We start from the raw sequence: 27199 nt of genomic DNA, 5'->3' as shown, positions 1-27199 counted from the left end.
ACAGGTTGGAATGTAGTTTTATGAGGGGAGTAGAAGATCTCCAGACCTGAATACACTACGCTATTGTGAGGATGGGAGAGAGTGTGAAACTGATGACGTCATTTTATGTTCTCTCTTTAAAATGTAATGTTCTTTGTATTTTGGGTCAGTACTCATCAAGAATAAATGCTGAACTTGTTTTTAAACTGGTCTCTTGCTAATTCATGCAAATGATAAACTTACAACTTATCATGAAATAGATAAGAGTGTGAATTTGGTTTTGGCTACAAAACACACAGGAATTTAGAATTCCTCTATCAATAACCAAGCCAAATGGTGCAGTTTCTGTCCTCATTCGAATATCATAAAGGAATAGAAGAAAGGTGTTGGCATGAAATTGCAATATAAAACAGGGGACCTTTACACTTTATGGCATTATTTGGAGTTAATTGTGACTTAAAATGCACTTGACAAATCAGTGTTGTGGATTTAGAGGTCATTTGAAGTCACTGGATGATAAGGGTAATATCACTATCAGATCTATTTGCTTATTTTAGTTACCATAGATGCAGCGATTCAGTTGGCACAACATGTTTAGGAAATAACCAATGTTTGAAACTGTTAACCCTTTTGGAAGTGGTTCCATATTGAACTTGTAGGCTCGATTTTCTTTTCACATCAGAGTTCTCTTTTTTCTCTCTCTCTCTCTCCGTCTCTCTCTCTCTCTCTCTCTCTCTCTCTCTCTCTCTCTCTCTCTCTCTCTCTCTCTCTAAATTCAGCGTGCAGTTGGCATGCTGATTACAGGAATGTCCACCAGAGCTGCCAGAGAATTTAATGTTCATTACATAACAGCAAACAATACACACACAAAACGTTTCAAGAGAATAATAATGTTTAAAATATTATATTGTTAGTGATTAAAAAATGTAGTATAACATTTAAAATGTTACATAGTTGTATTTTTTTTCTCCTTTATTTAACCAGGTAGGCCAGTTGAGAACAAGTTCTCATTTACAACTGTGACCTGACCAAGATTTAGCAAAGCAGTGTGACACACACAACAACACAGAGTTACACATGGAATAAACAAACGTACAGTCAATAACACAATAGAAAAAATCTATATACAGATGAGGTAATATCAGGGAAGTATAGCAATAAATAGGCTGTTGTGGCTATTAGTAACCTATTGCGACAATGTGCAACTAGTAGAATGAATGATTGATTGAAGAGAACTAAATAGGCAGATAAATGTTGGTTATATATATTTACATGGGTGTTTTTGACTAACTGGCTGACCTTTTCTTGTGGCAGCAAGTCACAAATCTTGCTTCTGGGATTGCACACAGAGGTATTTCCCCTAACATATATGGGGTTTTGAATTTGTGTTAAAATTCTTTGTGGATTTGTGTAATTTGAGAGAAATATATGTCTCTTATATGGTCCTACATTTGGCAGGAAGTTAGAAAGTGCAGCTTGGTTTCCACCTCATTTTGTGGACAGTGGGTACATATCCTGTCTTCATGCTCCTGAGTGGGGCAGCGGTCTAAGGCACCTCATCTCAGTGCTAGAGGAGTCATTACAGACACCCTGGTTCGAATCCGGTCTGTATCACAACCGGCCGTGATCCTAATTGTCCCTAGAATTTCTAAGCAAACAGCTGGAGGCAGGGCTTTCTCCTAGAGGTCCATTTTTATGGAATGGTCTGCCTACCCATGTGAGAGACGCAAACTCGGTCTCAACCTTTAAGTCTTTACTGAAGACTTATCTCTTCAGTGGGTCATATGATTAAGTGTAGTCTGGCCCAGGAGTGTGAGGGTGAACGGAAAGGCTCTGGAGCAATGAACCTCCCTTGCTGTCTCTGCCTGGCTGGTTCCCCTCTTTCCACTGGGATTCTCTGCCTCTAACCTTATTACAGGGGCTGAGTCACTGGCATACTGGTGCTCTTTCATGCCGTCCCTAGGAGGGGTGCGTCACTTGAGTGGGTTGAGTCACTGATGTGATCTTCCTGTCTGGGTTGGCGCCCCCCTTGGGTTGTGCTGTGGCGGAGATCTTTGTGGGCTATACTCGGCCTTGTCTCAGAATGGTAAGTTGGTGGTTGAAGATATCCCTCTAGTGGTGTGGGGGCTGTGCTTTGGCAAAGTGAATGGGGTTATATCCTTCCTGTTTGGCCCTGTCCGGGGGTATCATTGGATGGGGCCACAGTGTCTCCTGACCCCTCCTGTCTCAGCCTCCAGTATTTATGCTGCAGTAGTTTATGTGTCTGGGGCTAGGGTCAGTTTGTTATATCTGGAGTACTTCTCCTGTCTTATTCGGTGTCCTGTGTGAATTTAACTATGCTCTCTCTAATAATTGGGAGTCCCATAAGGCAGCACAAATGGCCCTGCATTGTCCGGATTTGCCAGTGTCGGCCATCATTGTAAATAAGAATTTGTTCTTTACTGACTTGCCTAATTAAATAATGGTTCAATATTTTTTTAAGTACTCTTTCTCTCAGCACACACATTCAACAACCAATGAAAAAGTCACGCTGTTATGTAGTCAGTGTCTCTACTGCCGCCTATGGTGCTCATGTATAGGGGATGGTCACTGGCACCAGGGTGGAACATCATAGCACATCAAAGGAGAATGTAAATGTGACATGCTGACCATTCATTTATTTACAATTGCAGACTATTGACATGGCAAATACAACCAAACAGCATGGTAGGGGTTTCATGGGGGAAATAGTTATATGCTAATAGTACTGTATATACTATTGAGTTATACAATCCACTATTGTTGCTGAGAATTGTCCTGCACTGCAAGGAATGCAGATGAGCTTTGCGATGTACATACATTCACTGAATACCCACAGTAACATTAACGGTATTGCACGTTTCATGTAGCCTACTTTTGGCCGGTTAATAGCATAACCCCCGAACAAGCAACATTACATTGAAATCTTGTTTCTGCATGATTATTTTGCTGTAACAATACAGGTCAAATTGAGATCCTACAACTGTGTGTGTGGAAATCTGGAAATACTAGAGATGAACTACATAAACATTTTTTGGTGTGAACAATTTGTTTTATTCCTTCACTTCAACAATAGCACTCTCCGTGAAAGAAAAAAAATGCATTATAACAAAACCCTATAAATGCACGAATGTCTCAGTTAAAAGTGCCAGAACATATGGAAGTTATCCAATTCAGAAGGTATTCAAAAAACGAGGAGGACCAGAGGCACTCTTCATATCATGAAAATGTCTTAATTTTTTACAGTATGTTTACTGGAACAAATATGTAAAAACTCGGACGCGTTTCAGCAGCATGGACTTCGTCAGAGAGTAGACGAACGAAGTTACAAGTTACGAATTATGCATTTACATCAAGCCGACTACTACCACAGTTTAATCAGTTAAATAGGCAGACAAATGATTTGATAAGAAAACGACGAGGGATAAATGTTCTCTAAACTTTGTGTCAATCATTTTCTTATCAAAAGGTAGGCTTAGCCTACCCTATTTTGCGTGAGAAAACACTAATGTTCGTCTACTATCCACCAGCGGGACTCACAGGCTATGATCACTTCAGGCTTATTTCAACAGGCATTCCATGCTCAGCTTTGCGGGTTCAAAAACCCAAACAAGAACTCTATTGTGCATCCAGAATCTGGTTTACAGGCAGGTTCCCACACAGTCCAGACTCTGCTGGGCTATATGAAAGTAAAGTAAGAGCTGCTATTTTGCTGACAGTAGCAGATATGTACAGAACACCCCTTGAAGTCAGAAATTCATGGATCTGGAGTCGAATATTAACTAACGGGTTGAACATATGTTATAAGAGAGCTGCGTTTTCCAATGCTGCGCAGTGCGTTCAGTCACAGACAAGAGAGGAACGGACTTGGACGCACGTCAAGAGGTCCACCGACCGATGCGACGCTAGTGTGCCAAAAACACTCCAGAAAAAAACAGAGGAAATGGAGAAACGAAAGGGTAATGCGTGTCTTTTTATTTGATCCATGGTCCATGCATTTTTGAAGGAAATAGTTTTACACACAAACTTTGTTATCAATAGTTTTCAGTTTTTTGTAGTGACAAATGGTGAATGACTGTCGTTATGCATGCCAATGCTTGACAAGATGGATGGATGTAGGCAAATGTGTAACGTGCTCGATTTATAGAAATGCTAAAATATGTGGAATTTGTCATTTTGCATTTAGTGTTTGGTTTTCACTGCACAACTTCTGAATATGTTTTCCATCACATCTGTCTATTTGCAATTGAACTTTTATTATTAATAGTCAGTATGGCTATTCCCAGAAATTATGCACCTTATTGACTAGTATTTGTCACTGCGTGAATACTGCAATACGGGTTGGATTTCATAGCATTTGACAGAAGGCCTGCATTTATGAGATATTATTCTTAAAGTAACTGTCCAGTAAAAATTTCACTTTTAAAAGTTCATATTCTGTTAACTCATACTCAAATAATGTTGTCCTATCCTGTACTGGTACTTGTAAATAATGTTGTCCTATCCTATACTCATACTCAAATAATGTTGTCCTATCCTATACTGGTACTTGTGGCCAAAGCCTACATTGTAGAAAAAAAAACACTTCAAAAACCCCACCTCAAACCTATATCTCAAACAGGAATTTTAAAAATGCTTACTATTTCCTGATGAGGATGAGCTGGCCAATCAGCGGTCTACTTTAATTAATATTTTTATGGACCAGTATACACCCACACCATTCTGTTGTCGGGGCTACACCCACACCATTCTTTTGTTGGGCTGCACCCACACCATTCTGTTGTCGGGGTACACCCACACCATTCTGTTGTTGGGCTACACCCACACCATTCTGTTTTTGGGGTACACCCACACCATTCTGTTGTTGGGGTACACCCACACCATTCTGTTGTTGGGGTACACCCACACAATTCTGTTGTTGGGCTACACCTACACCATTCTGTTGTTGGGGTACACCCACACCATTCTGTTGTTGGGGTACACCCACACAATTCTGTTGTTGGGCTACACCCACACCATTCTGTTGTTGGGGTACACCCACACCATTCTGTTGTTGGGCTACACCCACACCATTCTGTTGTTGGGGTACACCCACACAATTCTGTTGTTGGGCTACACCCACACCATTCTGTTGTTGGGGTACACCCACACCATTCTGTTGTTGGGCTACACCCACACCATTCAGTTGTTGGGGTACACCCACACAATTCTGTTGTTGGGCTACACCCACACCATTCTGTTGTTGGGGTACACCCACACAATTCTGTTGTTGGGGTACACCCACACAATTCTGTTGTTGGGCTACACCCACACCATTCTGTTGTTGGGGTACACCCACACAATTCTGTTGTTGGGCTACACCCACACCATTCTGTTGTTGGGGTACACCCACACCATTTTGTTGTTGCGGTACACCCACACAATTCGGTTGTTGGGCTACACCCACACCATTCTGTTGTTGGGGTACACCCACACCATTCTGTTGTTGGGGTACACCCACACAATTCTGTTGTTGGGCTACACCCACACCATTCTGTTGTTGGGGTACACCCACACAATTCTGTTGTTGGGCTACACCCACACCATTCTGTTGTTGGGGTACACCCACACCATTTTGTTGTTGGGGTACACCCACACCATTTTGTTGTTGGGGTACACCCACACCATTTTGTTGTTGGGCTACACCCACACCATTTTGTTGTTGGGGTACACCCACACAATTCGGTTGTTGGGCTACACCCACACCATTCTGTTGTTGGGGTACACCCACACCATTTTGTTGTTGGGCTACACCCACACCATTTTGTTGTTGGGGTACACCCACACCATTTTGTTGTTGGGGTACACCCACACAATTCTGTTGTTGGGCTACACCCACACCATTCTGTTGTTGGGGTACACCCACACAATTCGGTTGTTGGGCTACACCCACACCATTCTGTTGTTGGGCTACACCCACACCATTCTGTTGTTGGGGTACACCCACACCATTCTGTTGTTGGGCTACCCCCACACCATTCCAACAAAGAAAAGCTGCTTTTTTAAATGATCATACATCATTTAAAAAAGTGGAAGGAAAACAATTTCACTCATATTGTAATTAATTATAGGTCTTATTTCATAAAAATCTGGAAATACTGGACAGTTACTTTAAATGTAGATACAGTACGTCATGTACATGCATCTTTAAATGTAGATACAGTACGTCATGTACATGCATCTTTAAATGTAGATACAGTACGTCATGTACATGCATCTTTAAATGTAGATACAGTACGTCATGTACATGCATCTTTAAATGTAGATACAGTACGTCATGTACATGCATCTTTAAATGTAGATACAGTACGTCATGTACATGCATCTTTAAATGTAGATACAGTACGTCATGTACATGCATCTTTAAATGTAGATACAGTACGTCATGTACATGCATCTTTAAATGTAGATACAGTACGTCATGTACATGCATCTTGTAAATGCAATACCTCCAATGTTAAATTATTTTGTGATTTCCTTACAGAACATGAGTTGATAATTCATGAAAATGGAAAGACAAGCAAATCACCGGTAATTTTTGATATTTCTCTACTTTCATGTTTCATTGCACTATATCCATAGGCCTGTCTTTGTTTTCTGGGTTTCTTAGTTGAGCAACATTTCAACAATAATTTCTTCTTCTTCAGACCTTAGACTTGTCATTTATTTGTACCATGAATGGATAATGTCATAATTGTATTGTTTAACTGATTGTAGAATGGATATCGGATACTCCAGTAAACTGTGCATACAGTCTTTATGTACCCTCTCTCTTTTTTCTCTCCCTCGCTCTCTCTGCATTTCTATCTCTCGCTCCCTTCTCCCCTCTCTCTGTCCCTCTGTCTCTCTTTCTCCTTTCTTCTCAGAAACTATGTGGGACCAACTACCCTGTCAGCATCTCCTTTATAGTGGTGAATGAGTTCTGTGAACGCTTCTCCTACTATGGCATGAAAGGTATAGTAACCTATAATTAAGAATGTTTCTCCTAACTAAGAACCTAAGAATATAATACAATTGTTCTCCTAAGTAAGAACCTAACTATGAACATTACGAAGAATGGTTCTCCTACAATGGCTTGAAAGATAGTTCACCTAATTAAGACACAAACAAGCGAAATGAGCAGGCAAGTGCACATCTGACAAAGTGAAAATGTAGTGTTTCCATCAACTTCGCATGCAATGTAGAGATCAAAGACCGCCGGAGTTCGTGGAGTAGTAGGTGAAACCATTAACTTCAGGAAAAGGGGTGATATAAATAAAGTTTCCGTTGATTATGTGTTGCTGAATTCAAAAGAATATTTGCTGCCATTGTAGTAAGGTTGGCAATACGAGAGGTCTTTGGACCATTTTTGTATTATTTTCTATGAAAGAACAACTGGTGGGTTTTGAGTGCTTCTCCCCTATTTGGGATGTTGGTCTGCCTGCTCTTCAGTGTGAGAGAGGTATTCTGAGAGCGTTTTTGTGTCTCCTCCCTCTGTATATAATACGGTTTAAAACTGTATAACACAATAGTGTCTTTGGAAAACGGGTTCATATATCCTGATGTCAAAAACGAATGTGACTATGTATATATTTATTTTGCCGTTAATGTATTTAAGACATATTTCGGCAAATTAACCAAGTTTTTGCTGGTTTAGCTAGCCATGTTAATGATGAGTTAACTAGCAGCGTTGGTCACTGCACTACAATGTCAACTCTATATATTGCTTGCATGTGATTTGCTAGCTTGTGGTTTATTGAAATATTAAGTGAATGTTTATTTTCTTACTAGCTTAAAAGGTTTATGTAAAAAGGGTTGTACTTGTGCTCTGTGTTTATGGATTAATATCACTTCAGATTGAGAGTATGTATCACTACGGTTCCTCTTATCTAAAATATATATTGTGTTCTACCTAACCAGTGAACGTGTGGCTGCGACCGTCATGTCAAAGCCTGTCATCACTGTGTGATATATTTTACTGCAGGTATGCTTTTCTGTATTTTCTTTAAGACAACGCATACTATACGATCACTTTGTGTATTGAGTCAGAGATATTCTGAGAGCAGTGACCGCCCTGTCATCACTGTTTAATATATTTTACTGCAGATAAAAACCGAGTCAATCTCATGTGTGGGTATCCATGTGCCTTTCTTCTGGGTGGCTATGTGAAGTTGGTTACACACAGATAGGGTTCAACAGCGGTGGCCCTCCCATGAGGGCATTAGGGGCAGCGCCCCACTTTGACTGGTCCAAAAAATATATATTTTGAACTATACTGAACAAAAATATAAATGTAATATGCAACAATTTAAAAAATGTTACTGAGTTACATATAAGTTCATATATGTAAATCAGTCAATTGAAATAAATAAATTAGGTCTAATCTGTGGATTTCACTTAACTGGGAATGCAGATATGCATCTGTTGGTCACAGATACATTAAAAAAAGGTAAGGCGTGGATCAGAAAAGCAGTCAGTATCTGGTGTGACTACCATTTGCCTCATGCAGCACGGCACATCTCCTTCGCATAGAGCTGATTAGGCTGTTGATTGTGGCCTATGGAATGTTGTCCCACTCCTCTTCAATGTCTGTGCGACGTTTCTGGATATGGGTGGGAACTGGAACACACTATCATTCATGTCGATCCAGTGCATCCAAACATGCTCAATCGTTACATTTCTGGTGAGTATGCAGGCCAGCTTCTTGATATGCCACACCAGTCAGGTGGATGGCTTATCTTGGCAAATGAGAAATGCTCACTAACAGGGATGTAATTTGAGAGAAATTATATTTTTTGTGCGTATGAAACATGTTTATGATCTTATTTCAGCTCATGAAACATAAGACCAACACTTTACACTTTACATGTTCAGTGTAAATAAAAAATATATAATTAATGTATTATGCTTTAAATCGTCATAAAAGTGTGGTAAATATGTACTTTTTCATGTTTCAAAAATATATTGTTCAAAACAAGCTGTTCAGTTACTACTCTGCCCCTCAGTACCTGCCAGCAGCAGCAGCTCTACCTCCGTGGGCGCATGCGAACATGGATTGTTTTCCACCTATTTGCTTATGAGGGCGAACTGATCCAATGAAATCTCAGGAGCATAAATTATAACAGCATAAAGTAAATGGACCATTCTGGGCCCCTCAAATGTGCGTCTCTTCAGTCACAACATCTTGTTCTGCTCTAGTCTCCCTACCAATGACTCTCTTGCATCAGACGGCTTACTTTTACTGTGAGACTAGATCTGCTCTATCAGGTACAGATGGCCCTAAAGCAAAAAACAAATTCTAATTAACATGTAAATAAATAATCATACCAGTCATGGTAGCCTGGGACCTGATAAACCAGACAACTACACCCAACACGTGTCGAAGGACAGGGATACACTAGCTAGAACTTTCCCATAGCGGATCTTTAACACAAAAAGCATGACCAATTGTATTTTTTCCTACCATGTTGTTCATCAGGTTATACTGTAAGTGACAGGGCAACATGTTGTGTGGACTAAAACAGTATACAACTGTGTGTATCACAAAGCGTAATCAAATGAATTAGCCAGCTACAGTCATTTTGAGAAACATTGAGAAATAGTTTGGTAGATTTTTTGGTCAAATTAACTATTTACCTAACTTTGATAAGCAGCTAGCTAGCTAGCTATAGCTGCTAGTAACTTGCTTGCTAGTTAGCTCCCATGCCAATTTCAAGTCTTTCTAAATTAATATCTGACTAACTCAGAAATATTAAGTTATTTCAGAATGAAAGTTACCTGGCTAGTGCATCATGCTTTGTGACATTATATTTGTCATGTTTTGTCTTAGATTGTCTTGTCATTTTGCTTTTCCCTCTGTTCATTTTCCCCCTGCTTGTCTTTTTAGGTTCGTTCCCCTTTTTCTCTCTCCCTTCCTCTCTCTCTTCTCTCTATCGTTCCGTTCCTGCTCCCAGCTGTTCCTATTCCCCTAATCAATCATTTAGTCTTCCCACACCTGTTCCCTATCTTTTTCCCTGATTAGAGTCCCTATTTCTCCCCTTGTTTTCCGTTTCTGCCCTGTCGGATCCTTGTCTATTGTTCACCGTGCTGTGTCTGTGTATCGCCCTGTCGTGTCGTGTTTCCCTCAGATGCTGCGTGGTGAGCAGGTGTCTGAGTCTGCTACGTTCAAGTGCCTTCCCGAGGCAACCTGCAGTTCTTGATCGAGTCTCCAGTCTGTTCTCGTCATTACGAGTGGAATTATGCCTTATGATTGTAGATTTACTTTACTGGATTAAAGACTCTGTTTTCGCCAAGTCGCTTTTGGGTCCTCATTCACCTGCATAACAGAAGGATCCGACCAAAGAATGGACCCAGCGACTACAGACGCTCGTAACACTGCCGTCGAGATCCAAGGAGCCATGCTCGGCAGACACGAGCAGGAATTGTCTGCTGCTCGCCATGCCGTGGAGAACCTGGCCGCTCAGGTTTCCGACCTCTCTGGACAGTTCCAGAGTCTTCGTCTCGTGCCACCTGTTACTTCCTGGCCTGCCGAGCCTCCGGAACCTAGGGTTAATAACCCACCTTGCTACTCCGGGCAGCCCACGGAGTGCCGCTCCTTTCTCACCCAGTGTGATATTGTGTTCTCTCTCCAACCCAACACATACTCTAGCGAGAGAGCTCGGGTTGCTTACATCATTTCAGTCCTTACTGGCCGGGCTCGAGAGTGGGGCACAGCTATCTGGGAGGCAAGGGCTGATTGTTCAAACAATTACCAGAACTTTAAAGAGGAGATGATTCGGGTTTTTGACCGTTCAGTTTTTGGTAGGGAGGCTTCTAGGGCCCTGGCTTCCCTATGCCAAGGTGATCGATCCATAACGGATTACTCTATAGAGTTTCGCACTCTTGCTGCCTCTAGTGACTGGAACGAGCCGGCGCTGCTCGCTCGTTTTCTGGAGGGACTCCACGCAGTGGTCAAAGATGAGATTCTCTCTCGGGAGGTTCCTTCCAGTGTGGACTCTTTGATTGCTCTCGCCATCCGCATAGAACGACGGGTAGATCTTCGTCACCAAGCTCGTGGAAGAGAGCTCGCGTCAACGGTGTTTCCCTGCTCCGCATCGCAACCATCTCCCTCCTCTGGCTCAGAGACTGAGCCCATGCAGCTGGGAGGTATTCGCATCTCGACTAAGGAGAGGGAACGGAGGATCACCAACCGCCTGTGCCTCTATTGCGGATTTGATGGACATTTTGTCAATTCATGTCCAGTAAAGGCCAGAGCTCATCAGTAAGCGGAGGGCTACTGGTGAGCGCTACTACTCAGGTCTCTTCATCTAGATCCTGTACTACTATGTCGGTCCATCTACGCTGGACCGGTTCGGGTGCTACATGCAGTGCCTTGATTGACTCTGGGGCTGAGGGTTGTTTCATGGACGAAGCATGGGCTCGGAAACATGACATTCCTTTCAGACAGTTAGACAAGCCTACGCCCATGTTTGCCTTAGATGGTAGTCATCTTCCCAGTATCAGATTTGAGACACTACCTTTAACTCTCACAGTATCTGGTAACCACAGTGAGACTATTTCTTTTTTGATTTTTCGTTCACCTTTTACACCTGTTGTTTTGGGTCATCCCTGGCTAGTATGTCATAATCCTTCTATTAATTGGTCTAGTAATTCTATCCTATCCTGGAACGTTTCTTGTCATGTGAAGTGTTTAATGTCTGCCATCCCTCCCATTTCTTCTGTCCCCACTTCTCAGGAGGAACCTGGCGATTTGACAGGAGTGCCGGAGGAATATCATGATCTGCGCACGGTCTTCAGTCGGTCCCGTGCCAACTCCCTTCCTCCTCACCGGTCGTATGATTGTAGTATTGATCTCCTTCCGGGGACCACTCCTCCTCGGGGTAGACTATACTCTCTGTCGGCTCCCGAACGTAAGGCTCTCGAGGATTATTTATCTGTGTCTCTTGACGCCGGTACCATAGTGCCTTCTTCCTCTCCGGCCGGGGCGGGGTTCTTTTTGTTAAGAAAAAGGACGGTACTCTGCGCCCCTGCGTGGATTATCGAGGGCTGAATGACATAACGGTTAAGAATCGTTATCCGCTTCCCCTTATGTCATCAGCCTTCGAGATTCTGCAGGGAGCCAGGTGCTTTACTAAGTTGGACCTTCGTAACGCTTACCATCTCGTGCGCATCAGAGAGGGGGACGAGTGGAAAACGGCGTTTAACACTCCGTTAGGGCATTTTGAGTACCGGGTTCTGCCGTTTGGTCTCGCCAATGCGCCAGCTGTTTTTCAGGCATTAGTTAATGATGTTCTGAGAGACATGCTGAACATCTTTGTTTTTGTCTATCTTGACGATATCCTGATTTTTTCACCGTCACTCGAGATTCATGTTCAGCACGTTCGACGTGTTCTACAGCGCCTTTTAGAGAATTGTCTCTACGTGAAGGCTGAGAAGTGCTCTTTTCATGTCTCCTCCGTTACTTTTCTCGGTTCCGTTATTTCCGCTGAAGGCATTCAGATGGATTCCGCTAAGGTCCAAGCTGTCAGTGATTGGCCCGTTCCAAGGTCACGTGTCGAGTTGCAGCGCTTTTTAGGTTTCGCTAATTTCTATCGGCGTTTCATTCGTAATTTCGGTCAAGTTGCTGCCCCTCTCACAGCTCTTACTTCTGTCAAGACGTGTTTTAAGTGGTCCGGTTCCGCCCAGGGAGCTTTTGATCTTCTAAAAGAACGTTTTACGTCCGCTCCTATCCTCGTTACTCCTGACGTCACTAGACAATTCATTGTCGAGGTTGACGCTTCAGAGGTAGGCGTGGGAGCCATTCTATCCCAGCGCTTCCAGTCTGACGATAAGGTTCATCCTTGCGCTTATTTTTCTCATCGCCTGTCGCCATCTGAACGCAACTATGATGTGGGTAACCGCGAACTGCTCGCCATCCGCTTAGCCCTAGGCGAATGGCGACAGTGGTTGGAGGGGGCGACCGTTCCTTTTGTCGTTTGGACAGACCATAAGAACCTTGAGTACATCCGTTCTGCCAAACGACTTAATGCCCGTCAAGCTCGTTGGGCGTTGTTTTTCGCTCGTTTCGAGTTTGTGATTTCTTACCGTCCGGGTAGCAAAAACACCAAGCCTAATGCCTTATCCCGTCTGTTTAGTTCTTCTGTGGCTTCTACTGATCCCGAGGGGATTCTTCCTTATGGGCGTGTTGTCGGGTTGACAGTCTGGGGAATTGAAAGACAGGTTAAGCAAGCACTCACGCACACTGCGTCGCCGCGCGCTTGTCCTAGTAACCTCCTTTTCGTTCCTGTTTCCACTCGTCTGGCTGTTCTTCAGTGGGCTCACTCTGCCAAGTTAGCTGGTCATCCCGGTGTTCGAGGCACTCTTGCGTCTATTCGCCAGCGCTTTTGGTGGCCGACTCAGGAGCGTGACACGCGCCGTTTCGTGGCTGCTTGTTCGGACTGCGCGCAGACTAAGTCGGGTAACTCTCCTCCTGCCGGTCGTCTCAGACCGCTCCCCATTCCTTCTCGACCATGGTCTCACATCGCCCTAGACTTCATTACCGGTCTGCCTTTGTCTGCGGGGAAGACTGTGATTCTTACGGTTGTCGATAGGTTCTCTAAGGCGGCACATTTCATTCCCCTCGCTAAACTTCCTTCCGCTAAGGAGACGGCACAAATCATCATCGAGAATGTGTTCAGAATTCATGGCCTCCCGTTAGACGCCGTTTCAGACAGAGGCCCGCAATTCACGTCACAGTTTTGGAGGGAGTTCTGTCGTTTGATTGGTGCGTCCGTCAGTCTCTCTTCCGGGTTTCATCCCCAGTCTAACGGTCAAGCAGAGAGGGCCAATCAGACGATTGGTCGCATACTACGCAGCCTTTCTTTCAGAAACCCTGCGTCTTGGGCAGAACAGCTCCCCTGGGCAGAATACGCTCACAACTCGCTTCCTTCGTCTGCTACCGGGTTATCTCCGTTTCAGAGTAGTCTGGGTTACCAGCCTCCTCTGTTCTCATCCCAGCTTGCCGAGTCCAGCGTTCCCTCCGCTCAAGCGTTTGTCCAACGTTGTGAGCGCACCTGGAGGAGGGTGAGGTCTGCACTTTGCCGTTACAGGGCACAGACTGTGAGAGCCGCCAATAAACGTAGGATTAAGAGTCCAAGGTATTGTTGCGGCCAGAGAGTGTGGCTTTCCACTCGCAACCTTCCTCTTACGACAGCTTCTCGTAAGTTGACTCCGCGGTTCATTGGTCCGTTCCGTGTCTCCCAGGTCGTCAATCCTGTCGCTGTGCGACTGCTTCTTCCGCGACATCTTCGTCGCGTCCATCCTGGCTTCCATGTCTCCTGTGTCAAGCCCTTTCTTCGCACCCCCGTTCGTCTTCCCTCCCCCTCCCGTCCTTGTCGAGAGCGCACCTATTTACAAGGTACGTAGGATCATGGACATGCGTTCTCGGGGACGGGGTCACCAATACTTAGTGGATTGGGAGGGTTACGGTCCTGAGGAGAGGAGTTGGGTTCCGTCTCGGGACGTGCTGGACCATTCACTTATTGATGATTTCCTCCGTTGCCGCCAGGATTCCTCCTCGAGTGCGCCAGGAGGCGCTCGGTGAGTGGGGGGTACTGTCATGTTTTGTCTTAGATTGTCTTGTCATTTTGCTTTTCCCTCTGTTCATTTTCCCCCTGCTGGTCTTTTTAGGTTCGTTCCCTTTTTCTCTCTCCCTTCCTCTCTCTCTTCTCTCTATCGTTCCGTTCCTGCTCCCAGCTGTTCCTATTCCCTAATCAATCATTTAGTCTTCCCACACCTGTTCCCTATCTTTTTCCCTGATTAGAGTCCCTATTTCTCCCCTTGTTTTCCGTTTCTGCCCTGTCGGATCCTTGTCTATTGTTCACCGTGCTGTGTCTGTGTATCGCCCTGTCGTGTCGTGTTTCCCTCAGATGCTGCGTGGTGAGCAGGTGTCTGAGTCTGCTACGTTCAAGTGCCTTCCCGAGGCAACCTGCAGTTCTTGATCGAGTCTCCAGTCTGTTCTCGTCATTACGAGTGGAATTATGCCTTATGATTGTAGATTTACTTTACTGGATTAAAGACTCTGTTTTCGCCAAGTCGCTTTTGGGTCCTCATTCACCTGCATAACAATATTAGCTAGATATCCCCAGTTAAGTAATGCTTGTTGTGTTCTTCCTGGTGCACTTATTAGTTTGTGACGTGAGCTAGCTGCTCATTCTAAATAGTATAATATAATCTGTTCAAAACATTGGCAGCATGTGCAGCAGCGATCTTTCGGTTGAAGTCGGTGTATGTATGTTGTTGTTCCAATGCACAGATCACGTGATATATCTTCTTAAAGAAAAGTCCAGTATTCAGCCAATCAGTGGCTTCCACTGGGGCTCATCCAGTGCCTGAGCACCTGCCCTTTTGCCCTCCTATGAAAGTGCTCTTGTAGCTCCATGGATTAAAAAAAAATGTTATAACGTACTTTTACATTTTATTTTGAGTCTCTTTTCATTTTAAATGTAACGATTTGCACATCACGCTAGATACTTTCATAAGCTCTTGAATCGCCTCCTCCGCCCCAAGAGCACACTCGTTTGACTTGCATGCAGTGGCCACTGGCTGTGGGTGGCAGGAAGGGTGCCGGGCAGACATCCACATTTTAAGTTGGATCTGACATGTGTCATTTGTTATTTTGAGCATGTCTGTGCATGGCCCTGGTCATGAGAAGCAGCAAACTGTCATGTTTTGTCTTAGATTGTCTTGTCATTTTGGCTTTTCCCTCTGTTCATTTTCCCCCTGCTGGTCTTTTTAGGTTCGTTCCCCTTTTTCTCTCTCCCTTCCTCTCTCTCTTCTCTCTATCGTTCCGTTCCTGCTCCCAGCTGTTCCTATTCCCCTAATCAATCATTTAGTCTTCCCACACCTGTTCCCTATTCTTTTCCCTGATTAGAGTCCCTATTTCTCTCCTTGTTTTCCGTTCCTGCCCTGTCGGATCCTTGTCTATTGTTCACCGTGCTGTGTTTGTGTATCGCCCTGTCGTGTCGTGTTTCCCTCAGATGCTGCGTGGTGAGCAGGTGTCTGAGTCTGCTAAGTTCAAGTGCCTTCCCGAGGCAACCTGCAGTTCAAGATCAAGTCTCCAGTCGGTTCTCGTCATTACGAGTGGAAATTGTTTTATTTGATTGTATTTTTACTTTACTGGATTAAAGACTCTGTTTTCGCCAAGTCGCTTTTGGGTCCTCATTCACCTGCATAACAGAAGGATCCGACCAAGAATGGACCCAGCGACTATGGATTCTCTCTACTCTACTCTCGAGTTCCAGGGAGCGATGCTCGGCAGACACGAGCAGGAATTGTCTGCTGCTCGGCAGGCCGTTGAGACCCTGGCCGCTCAGGTCTCCGACCTCTCAGGACAGTATCAGAGTCTTCGTCTCGTGCCACCAGCTACTTCCGGGTCTTCCGAGCCTCCGGAACCTAGGGTTAATAACCCACCATGTTATTCTGGGCAGCCCACTGAGTGCCGCTCCTTTCTCATCCAGTGTGATATAGTGTTCTCTCTCCAACCCAACACATACTCAAGAGAGAGAGCTCGGATTGCCTACGTCATATCACTCCTTACTGGTCGGGCTCGGCAGTGGGGCACAGCTATCTGGGAGGCAAGCGCTGAGTGTACTAACAATTATCTGAACTTTAAAGAGGAGATGATAAGGGTTTTTGATCGTTCAGTTTTTGGGAAAGAAGCTTCCTGGTCCCTGTCTTCCCTATGTCAAGGTAATCGATCCATAACGGATTACTCTATAGAGTTTCGCACTCTTGCTGCCTCCAGTAACTGGAACGAGCAGGCGTTGCTCGCTCGTTTTCTGGAGGGACTCCACGCTAATGTTAAGGATGAGATTCTCTCTCGGGAGGTTCCATCCAGCGTGGATTCTTTGATTGAACTCGCTATTCGCATTGAACGACGGGTAGATCTTCGTCACCGAGCTCATAGAAGAGAGCTCGCGTTAACTGTGTCTCCCTCTCTCCGACACTACCGTCTTTCCCCACTGACTCAGGTGTTGAGCCCATGCAGCTGGGGGTATTCGCATCTCGACTAAGGAGAGGGAACGGAGAATCACCAACCGCCTCTGTCTCTATTGCGGTTCCGCTGGTCATTTTGTCATTTCATGTCCAGTTAAAGGCCAGAGCTCATCAGTAAGCGGAGGGCGACTGATAAGCGCTACTAGACGGTCCTCTCCGTCAAGTACATGTACTACTTTACCGGTCCATCTACGCTGGACCGGATCGGCAGCTTCCTGCAGTGCATTAATAGACTCTGGGGCAGAGGGCTGTTTTATGGACGAAGCCTGGGCGCGGGAACATGACATTCCTCTCAGACAGTTAGGGAGCCCACGGTCATGTTTGCCTTGGATGGTAGTCCTCTCCCCAGTATATTATGTGAAACACTACCTTTAACCCTCACTGTATCTGGTAACCATAGTGAGACCATTTCTTTTTGATTTTTTGTTCACCTTTTACACCTGTTGTTTTGGGTCATCCCTGGCTAGTGTGTCATAATCCTTCTTTTGATTGGTCTAGTAATTCTATCCTTTCCTGGAACGTTTCTTGTCATGTGAAGTGTTTAATGTCTGCTATTTTTCCTGTTTGTTCTGTCCCCTCTTCTCAGGAGGAACCTGGTGATTTGACAGGAGTGCCGGAGGAATATCATGGTCTGCGCACGGTCTTCAGTCGGTCCAGAACCAACTCCCTTCCTCCTCACCGGTCGTATGATTGTTGTTCTGATCTCTTTAAGAAGCGTTTTGCATCCGCTCCTATCCTTGTTGCACCTGACGTCACTAAACAGTTTATTGTTGAGGTTGACGCGTCGGGGGTGGGCGTGGGAGCCATTCTGTCCCAGCGCTCCGATACTGACGATGGGGTCCACCCTTGTGCGTATTTTTCTCATCGCCTGTCACCGTCGGAACGTAACTATGATGTGGCTAACCGCGAACTGCTCGCCATCCGTTTAGCCCTAGGCAAATGGCGACAGTGGTTGGAGGGGGCGACCGTTCCTTTTGTCGTTTGGACTGACCAAAAGAACCTTGAGTACATCCGTTATGCCAAACGACTGAATGCGCGTCATGCTCGTTGGGCGTTGTTTTTCGCTCGTTTCGAGTTCGTTATTTCTTATTGCCCGGGTACTAAGAACACCAAGCCTCATGCTTTATCCCGTCTCTTTAGTTCTTCTGTGGCTTCTACCGATCCCGAGGGGATCCTTCCTGTTGGGCGTGTTGTCGGGTTGACTGTCTGGGGAATTGAGAGACAGGTTAAGCAAGCACTCACGCACACTGCGTCGCCGCGCGCTTGTCCTAGTAACCTTCTTTTCGTTCCTGTTTCTACTCGTCTGGCTGTTCTTCAGTGGGCTCACTCTGCCAAGTTAGCTGGCCATCCCGGCGTTCGGGGTACGCTTGCTTCTATTCGCCAGCGGTTTTGGTGGCCTACTCAGGAGCGTGACACGCGCCGTTTCGTGGCTGCGTGTTCAGACTGCGCGCAGAAGAAGTCTGGTAATTTTTTTTTTCTGCTTCTGCTCCTGGTCTTGCTGGGTCTCAGTCTGTTCCCTGCCATCGCATCTCTCCTGTTCTTGTTCCTGCCCTTACTGTGTCTCAGTCTGTCCCTAGTTGTTACTCTCCTGGCCTGTTTGGTCCTGTTTGCTCTAAAGTTTTCAGTTCTCTACCCGTGTCTCATTTTTTTTTTAGAGTAGTACCCTAGTTTCCCTTTTTATCGTTTTTCGTTACGGTCCTGAGGAGAGGAGTTGGGTTCTTTCTCGGGACGTGCTGGACCGTTTGATCTATGATTTCCTCCGTTGCCGCCAGTGTTCCTCCTCGAGAGCGCCAGGAGGCGCTCGGTGAGTGGGGGGGTACTGTCATGTTTTGTCTTAGATTGTCTTGTCATTTTGGCTTTTCCCTCTGTTCATTTTCCCCCTGCTGGTCTTTTTAGGTTCGTTCCCCTTTTTCTCTCTCCCTTCCTCTCTCTCTTCTCTCTATCGTTCCGTTCCTGCTCCCAGCTGTTCCTATTCCCCTAATCAATCATTTAGTCTTCCCACACCTGTTCCCTATTCTTTTCCCTGATTAGAGTCCCTATTTCTCTCCTTGTTTTCCGTTCCTGCCCTGTCGGATCCTTGTCTATTGTTCACCGTGCTGTGTTTGTGTATCGCCCTGTCGTGTCGTGTTTCCCTCAGATGCTGCGTGGTGAGCAGGTGTCTGAGTCTGCTAAGTTCAAGTGCCTTCCCGAGGCAACCTGCAGTTCAAGATCAAGTCTCCAGTCGGTTCTCGTCATTACGAGTGGAAATTGTTTTATTTGATTGTATTTTTACTTTACTGGATTAAAGACTCTGTTTTCGCCAAGTCGCTTTTGGGTCCTCATTCACCTGCATAACACAAACGCCCATGTCAAATGCAATAAGTCAATGAGGCCATTTTGTCAAAGGGTCCACACTATGTATCCATTTTGGCCTCAGACCTGAACTTCATTTCACTTGATCTAGACCGTCTGTCTGTCTGTCTGTCTGTCTGTCTGTCTGTCTGTCTGTCTGTCTGTCTGTCTGTCTGTCTGTCTGTCTGTCTGTCTGTCTGTCTGTCTGTCTGTCTGTCTGTCTGTCTGTCTGTCTGTCTGTCTGTCTGTCTGTCTGTCTGTCTGTCTGTCTGTGTCTGTCTGTCTCTCTGCCTTTCTGTCTGTCTGTTTGTCTCTGCCTTTCTGTCTGCCTGACTGCCTGACTTACATCCTTTCCTGTGAAACACACTTAAAGAAAAAAGAGATAAATGCATCCCAAATGACACCCTATTGATTATGTAGTGTTTTAATAAGTAGTGCACTATATAGGGAAAAGGGTGCCACCCGTTGAACGTCAATGTTAAGTGGATGGGCATATAAAACATATCTTCATGAGAGTGCCATGAACAGTAGGTTGTAATACCTTACACTGTTAGAAAGTCACATCATAGATTTCATTTTCAAATGTCATGCTATGAACATTTACAATTAACATGCTATAAGATTTGTGCTGCCTAATAATGTTTAATATACAGTTGAACTCGGAAGCTTACATACCTTCGCCAAATACATTTAAACTCAGTTTTTCACAATTCCTGACATTTAATCCTAGTAAAGATTCCCTGTTTTAGGTCAGTTAGGATCATCATTTTATTTTAAGAATGAGAAATGTCAGAATAATAGTAGAGAGAATTATTTATTTTAGCTTTTATATCTTTCATTGCATTCCCAGTGGGTCAGAAGTTTACATACACTCAATTAGTATTTGGTAGCATTGCCTTTAAATTGTTTAACTTGGGTCAAACATTTCAGGTAGCCTTCCACAAGCTTCCCACAATAAGTTGGGTGAATTTTGGCCCCTTCCTCCTGACAAAGCGGGTGTAACTGAGTCAGCTTTGTAGGGCTCCTTGCTTGCACACGCTTTTTCAGGTCTGCCCACAAATTTTCAATAGGAATGAGGTCAGGGCTTTGTGATGGCCACTCCAATACCTAGACTTTGTTGTGCTTAAGCCATTTTGCCACAACTTTAGAAGTATGCTTGGGGTCAATGTCCATTTGGAAGACGCATTTGCAACCAAGCTTTAACTTCCTGACTGATGTCTTGAGACGTTGCTTCAATATATCTACGTAATTGTCCGGCCCCATGATGCCATCAATTTTGTGAAGTGCACCAGTCCCTCCTGCACCAATGCACCCCCACAACATAATGCTGCCAACCCTGTGCTTCATGGTTGGAATGGTGTTCTTTGGCTTGCAAGCTTCTTCAATGCTGTGCGGCATTTCAGGTTATGTCGATATAGGACTCTTTTTACTGTGGATATAGAGACTTTTGTACCTGTTTCCTCCAGCATCTTCACAACGTCCTTTGCTGTTGTTCTGTGATTGATTTGCACTTTTCACACCAAAGTAAGTTTATCTCTAGGAGACAGAACACGTCGGTATGATGGCTGCATGGTCCCATGGTGTTTATAGTTGCGTACTATTGTTTGTACAGATGAACGTGGGACCTTCAGGCATTTTGAAATTGCTCCCAAGGATGAACCAGAGTTGTGGAGGTCTCCCATTTCTTGGCTGATTGTGGAGGTCTCTAGGTCTTGGCTGATTTCTTTTGGTTTCCCCATGATGTCAAGAAAAGAGGCACTGAGTTTAAATGTAGCCCTTGAAATAGGTCCACAGGTACACCTCCAATTGACTCAAATGACGTCAATTAGCCTATCAGAAGCTTCTACAGCCATGACATAATTTTCTGGAATTTACCAAGCTGTTTAAAAGCACAGTCAACTTAGTCTATGTAAACTTCTGACCCACTGGAATTGTGATACAGTAAATTATAAGTGAAATAATCATTCTGTAAACAATTGTTGGAAAAATTACTGGTGTCATGCACAAAGTAGATGTCCTAATCGACTTGCCAAAACTATAGTTTGTTAACAAGAAATTTGTGGACTGGTTGAAAAACGAGTTTTAATTAATGACTCCAACCTAAGTGTATGTAAACTTCTGACTTCAAGTGTAACTATTGGTCAGGGAAAATCTAACGACTGGTGGACTGATCAGTCCTAGTGGACTGCTCTCATTCGTTGTAGTCTCTGTCCCCCTGTGAACGTAACACAGTGTTGGCCAGCAACTCTACTGATTCATCACAATCTCATCTTTCATCTATTTTTAAGTTTGTCCCTCTGTGATGAACAAAGTGGTTTTGTTTCACAACTTCAAACTGTTCAATTTTTAAAATTTAATTCTAAAGAAATTGATGTGTGTTTGTCATAGAACGATGGAACTACTTTCTAACGTTCCAGTAGACTCTCAGTTTGCAGCTATATGCAGCTTATGCGCCGGTGATGTACCGGTGATGTACCGTTCCAACACAAATTGACAGACAGTCCAATCAGTGAATGCGCGATAAGGTGGTACTCCCAAGTCTCCAATGGCTGTGGATATATGACCCGGATACCCCAGAGTAATTTGAGGCTAAATTAATTGAAGCAGTCAAATTCGTTGTTGATGAAAACCCACTGTAACAGAAGTCGATTAATAAGCCAATAACCTTGATATGACTTCATAAAACAATTACATTATAACGAAAGTCTCCTAAATAGGGGACTTAAAGTTTAAAAGGTATTAAGTGTATTTCCTTATTTTCAGTAGTAAAGAGTTTACATAATCTCATCCTTATTTTCAGTAGCAAAGCGTTTACGTAGTCTCACATATAAAAAAAATACATTGTAGTAGTCAGTGAGATAGTTGGTCTCAAAATTGTATTTGTTGAATTGTATTGTACGCTAATTGAAAATAAGAACAGAAGACTGTTTAGCCACATTATTATATTGCAAAATCTGATCCCTAACCTGGTGCACACTGTGTTTCATTGTAGCGGTGCTGACATTGTACTTCATCAACTACCTGCATTGGGACCCAAACCTTTCCACAGCAGTGTACCATGCCTTCTCCAGCCTCTGCTACTTCACTCCTGTGCTGGGGGCCCTCATCGCTGACTCTTGGCTGGGCAAGTTCAAGTGAGTTAGATGTAGAAGCCACTTTAAAAATAAAAAAAACATTTATTTTTAATTTCACCTTTATTTAACCAGGTAGGCTAGTTGAGAACAAATTCTCATTTTCAACTGCGACCTGGCCAAGATAAAGCAAAGCAGCGCGACACCAACAACAACACAGAGTTACACGTGGAATTAACAAACATACAGTCAATAATACAATAGAAAAACTCTATATACAGTGTGTGCAAATTATGTAAGATAATTGAGGTAAGGCAATAAATAGGCCATAGTGGCGAAATGATTACAATTGAGCAATTAAACACTGGAGTGATAGATGTCAGAAGATGAATGTGCAAGTAGAGACACTGGGCTGCAAAGGAGCAAAAAATAAATAACAGTATTGGCATGAGGTAATTGGATGGGCTATTTACAGATGGGCTATGTACAGGTGCAGTGATCTGTGAGCTGCTCTGACAGCTGGTGCTTAAAGTTAGTGAGGGAGATATGAGTCTCCAGCTTCAGTGATTTTTGCATTTTGTTCCAGTCATTGGCTGCAGAGAACTGGAAAGAAAGGAGGCCAAAGTAGGAATTGACTTTGGGGGATGACCAGTGAAATATACCTGCTGGAGCGCATGCTATGGGTGGGTGCTGCTATGGTGACCAGTGAGCTGAGATAAGGCGGGGCTTTACCTAACAAAGACTTATAGATGACCTGGAGCCAGTGGGTTTGGTGACGAATATGAAACGATGGCCAGCCAACGAGAGCATACAGGTCGCAATGGTGGGTAGTATATGGGGCTTTGGTGACAAAACGGATGGCACTGTGATAGACTGCATCCAATTTGCTGAGTAGAGTGTTGGAGGCTATTTTGTAAATGACAGGCTTTGTTGTGAAATAGGAAGCTGATTATAGATTTAATTTTGGATTGGAGATGCTTAATGTGAGTCTGGAAGGAGAGTTTACAGTCTAACCAGACACCTAGGTATTTGTAGTTGTCCACATATTCTAAGTCAGAACCGTCCAGAATAGTGATGCTGGACGGGCGGGCAGGTGCGGGCAGTGATCGGTTGAAGAGCATGCATTTCGTTTTACTTGCATTTAAGAGCAGTTGGAGGCCATGGAAAGAGAGTTGTATGGCCTTGAAGCTCGTCTGGAGGTTAGTTAACACAGTGTCCAAAGAAGGGCCAGAAGTGTACAGAATGGTGCCATCTGCGTATAGGTGGATCAGATAATCACCAGCAGCAAGAGTGACATCATTGATGTATACAGAGAAAATAGTCTGCCCGAGAATTGAACCCTGTGGCACCCCCATAGAGACTGCCAGAGGTCCGGACAACAGGCCCTCCGATTTGACACACTAAACTCTGTCTGAGAAGTAGTTGGTGAACCAGGCGAGGCAGTCATTTGAGAGACCAAGGCTGTTGAGTCTGCCGATAAGTATGTGGTGATTGACAGAGTCGAAAGCCTTGGCCAGTCGATGAATACAGCTGCACAGTATTGTCTTTTATCGATGGCGGTTATGATATCATTTCGGACCTTGAGCGTTGCTGAGGTGCACCCATGACCATCTCGGAAACCAGATTGCATAGCGGATAAGTTACGGTGTGTTTCGAAGTGGTCGGTGATCTGTTTGTTAACATGGCTTTCAAAGACCTTAGAGAGGCAGGGTAGGATAGATATAGGTCTGTAGCAGTTTGGGTCTAGAGTGTCTCTCCCTTTTGTAGAGGGGGATGACTGCGGTAGCTTTCCAATCTTTTGGTATCTCAGACGATATGAAAGAGAGTTTGAACAGGCTAGTAATAGGGGTTGCAACAATTTCGGCAGATCATTTTAGAAAGAGAGGGTCCAGATTGTCTAGCCCGGCTGATTTGTAGGGGTCCAGATTTTGCAGCTCTTTCAGATCATCAACTATCTGGATTTGGGTGAAGGAGAAATGGGGGGGTCTTGGGCAAGTTGCTGTGGGGGGTGCAGGACTATTGACCAGGGTAGGGGTAGCCAGGTGGAAAGCATGGCCAGCTGTATAAAAATGCTTGAAATTGAAATTCTCAATTATTGTGGATTTATCGGTGGTGACAGTGTTTCTTAGCCTCAGTGCAGTGGGCAGCTGGGAGGAGGTGCTCTTATTCTCCATGGACTTTACAGTGTCCCAGAACTTTTTGAAGTTTGTGCAGGATGTAAATTTCTGTTTGAAAAAGCTAGCCTTTGCTTTCCTAACTGCCTGTATATATTTGTCACGGTTTTCATATGGTGAAGGAGAGTCGGACCAAACTGCAGCGTGTCGATTGCGATCCATGTTTAATCACACAACGTAAACACGAATAAACACAAACACTACAAACAATAAAAGAAACGAAAACCGAAAACAGCCTATACTTGTGTCAACTAACACAGCACAAGGACATCAAGACACTCAGGACAATCACCCACAATACAACCAAAGAATATGGCTGCCTAAATATGGTTCCCAATCAGAGACAACGATAAACACCTGCCTCTGATTGAGAACCACTTCAGACAGCCATAGACTAACCTAGAACACCCCACTAAGCTACAATCCCACTATCTACACACCACATACAAAAACCCATGTCACACCCTGGCCTGACCAAATACATGAAGAAAAACACAAAATACTACGACCAGGGCGTGACAATATTGGTTCCTAACTTCCCTGAAAAGTTGCATATCGCGGGGGCTATTCGATGCTAATGTGGTACGCCACAGGATGTTTTTGTGCTGGTCAAGGGCAGTCAGGTCTGGAGTGAACCAAGGGCTATATCTGTTCCTGGTTCTCCATTTTTTGAACGGGGCATACTTATTTAAGATGGTGAGGAAAGCACTTTTAAATAATAACCAGGCATCCTCTACTGACGGAATGAGATCAATATCCTTCCAGGATACCCGGGCCAGGTCGATTAAAAAGGCCTGCTCGATTAAATGTTTTAGGGAGCGTTTGACAGTGATGAGGGGTGGTCGTTTGACCGCAGTCCCAATACGGATGCAGGCAATGAGGCACTGATCGCTGAGATCCTGGTTGAAGACAGCAGAGGTGTATTTGGAGGGCAGGTTGGTTAGGATGATATCAATGAGGGTGCCCGTGTTTACAGATTTGGTGTTGTACCTGGTAGGTTCATTAATAATTTGTGTGAGATTGAGGGCATCACACTTAGATTGTAGGGTGTCTGGGGTGTTAACATGTCCCAGATTAGGTCACCTAACAGCACGAGCTCTGAAGATAGATGGGGGGCAATCAATTGGCATATGCTGTCCAGGGCACAGCTGGGGGCAGACGGTGGTCTATAGCAAGTGGCAACAGTGAGAGACTTGTTTCTGGAAAGGTGGATTTTTTTCTACATTTAAGTAGAAGCTCCAGTTGTTTGTGCACAGACCGGGATAGTAAGATACAACTCTTTGGGCTATCTCTGCAGTAGATTACAACGCAACCCCCTTTTACAGTTATATATGGTGTCTGAAAATGTTATAGTTAGGGATGGAAATTTCAGAGTCTTTTCATCCCTTAAAGGGAAATATACTCTGTTTGATCTATTGTGGTTTCAAGTATTCTATTATTTTCTATTCTAAGCTAATTGTGAAAGTAACTACTGTGTGTCATGTCATCCACAGGACCATTATCTACCTCTCTGTTGTCTATGTGCTCGGTCACATCATCAAGTCTGTTGGGGCCATACCGAGTGTGGGGGACTCAACCATACACATGTGAGTAGTTGATCACTGATTGATTAAGAGCTAGAAATGTTGCCCTGTAAATGTGTTGACCAATCTGACATCTAACGCTGTGCTCTGTGTGTGTATGTGTGTGTGTTCTAGAGTACTGTCTATGGTGGGTCTGATCCTCATAGCCTTTGGTACAGGAGGTATCAAACCCTGTGTAGCAGCGTTCGGAGGTGACCAGTTTGATGAAGAGCATGTAAGAGACTATTATATCCAAAATAGGGTTGGAACTTTTCAGGGAACAGAACCAAAAAAACGGAAAATAACGAAATTATTTGAGGAACAGAACCCAAACCGGAAACGAAAGTGACCTATACTGTTCCGAAACAGAAACATTATTTTAAAGGCATGGGAAATGGTAAATAACGTAATTTTACATTCCGGGTATTTTTTTCCAGTCCCACAAAAATTACAACAAAGAGCCTATGCAAAGCCCGCACTCTGTCACTCAGAAACTTATTCCAGTGTCTTCCTGTCAGCTGGAAATCTTTGCCAGTGGGTATGCGTTATCTGTAGGGTTCCTCTCCCCCTCTGAAGCATAGGTTACTTTGTAGCCTACTGACAACATTACAAGCATGATCCATAAATGAGGAAGAGTTGTCTAAAAGAATGGATTAGCTTTTTTAATGCTAGTTAAGGATACTATAGTTATCACATTTCACAGTGGATTTATTAACTACAAAAGGTAAAATGGGATTTTAATTGTATTGCTGCCAGCTGGAAATCTTTGCCAGTGGGTATGCATTTATGTGTAGACTTTCCCGCTCCAAAGAAAGCTGGTCTATCCGCACTGATTGGTGAAGCAATTTAATGTCAAGCTAAATGTAAAAAAAACATGCCTAGAAGGCCAGCATCCTGGAGTCGCCTCTTCACTGTTGACGTTGAGACTGGTGTATGGCGGGTACTATTTAATGAAGCTGCCAGTTGAGGACTTGTGAGGCATCTGTTTCTCAAACTAGACACTCTAATGTAC

At 44.2% G+C, this 27199-nt stretch overlaps 1 protein-coding gene across 1 annotated transcript in view; it reads left to right on the top strand.

Moving 5' to 3' along the window:
- Positions 1-3798: 3798 nt before the first annotated feature.
- Positions 3799-27199, top strand: part of LOC124043994 (solute carrier family 15 member 2-like) — a 36951-nt gene continuing 13550 nt past the window's right edge. Inside the window, exons 1-6 of the mRNA XM_046363230.1 lie at positions 3799-3956; positions 6521-6567; positions 6903-6990; positions 22373-22514; positions 26119-26211; positions 26323-26422. Of these exons, the coding sequence (XP_046219186.1) occupies positions 3941-3956; positions 6521-6567; positions 6903-6990; positions 22373-22514; positions 26119-26211; positions 26323-26422 (486 nt within the window). The 5' untranslated portion in view covers positions 3799-3940. The remainder of the gene's footprint in view (positions 3957-6520; positions 6568-6902; positions 6991-22372; positions 22515-26118; positions 26212-26322; positions 26423-27199) is intronic.

The sequence above is a fragment of the Oncorhynchus gorbuscha genome, linkage group LG09 (genome assembly GCF_021184085.1).
Source record: "Oncorhynchus gorbuscha isolate QuinsamMale2020 ecotype Even-year linkage group LG09, OgorEven_v1.0, whole genome shotgun sequence".
In the NCBI taxonomy this organism is placed as follows: domain Eukaryota; kingdom Metazoa; phylum Chordata; class Actinopteri; order Salmoniformes; family Salmonidae; genus Oncorhynchus; species Oncorhynchus gorbuscha.
The sequence above is the reverse complement of the archived record's forward strand: the minus strand, read 5'-3'. Positions and strand labels throughout refer to the sequence as shown.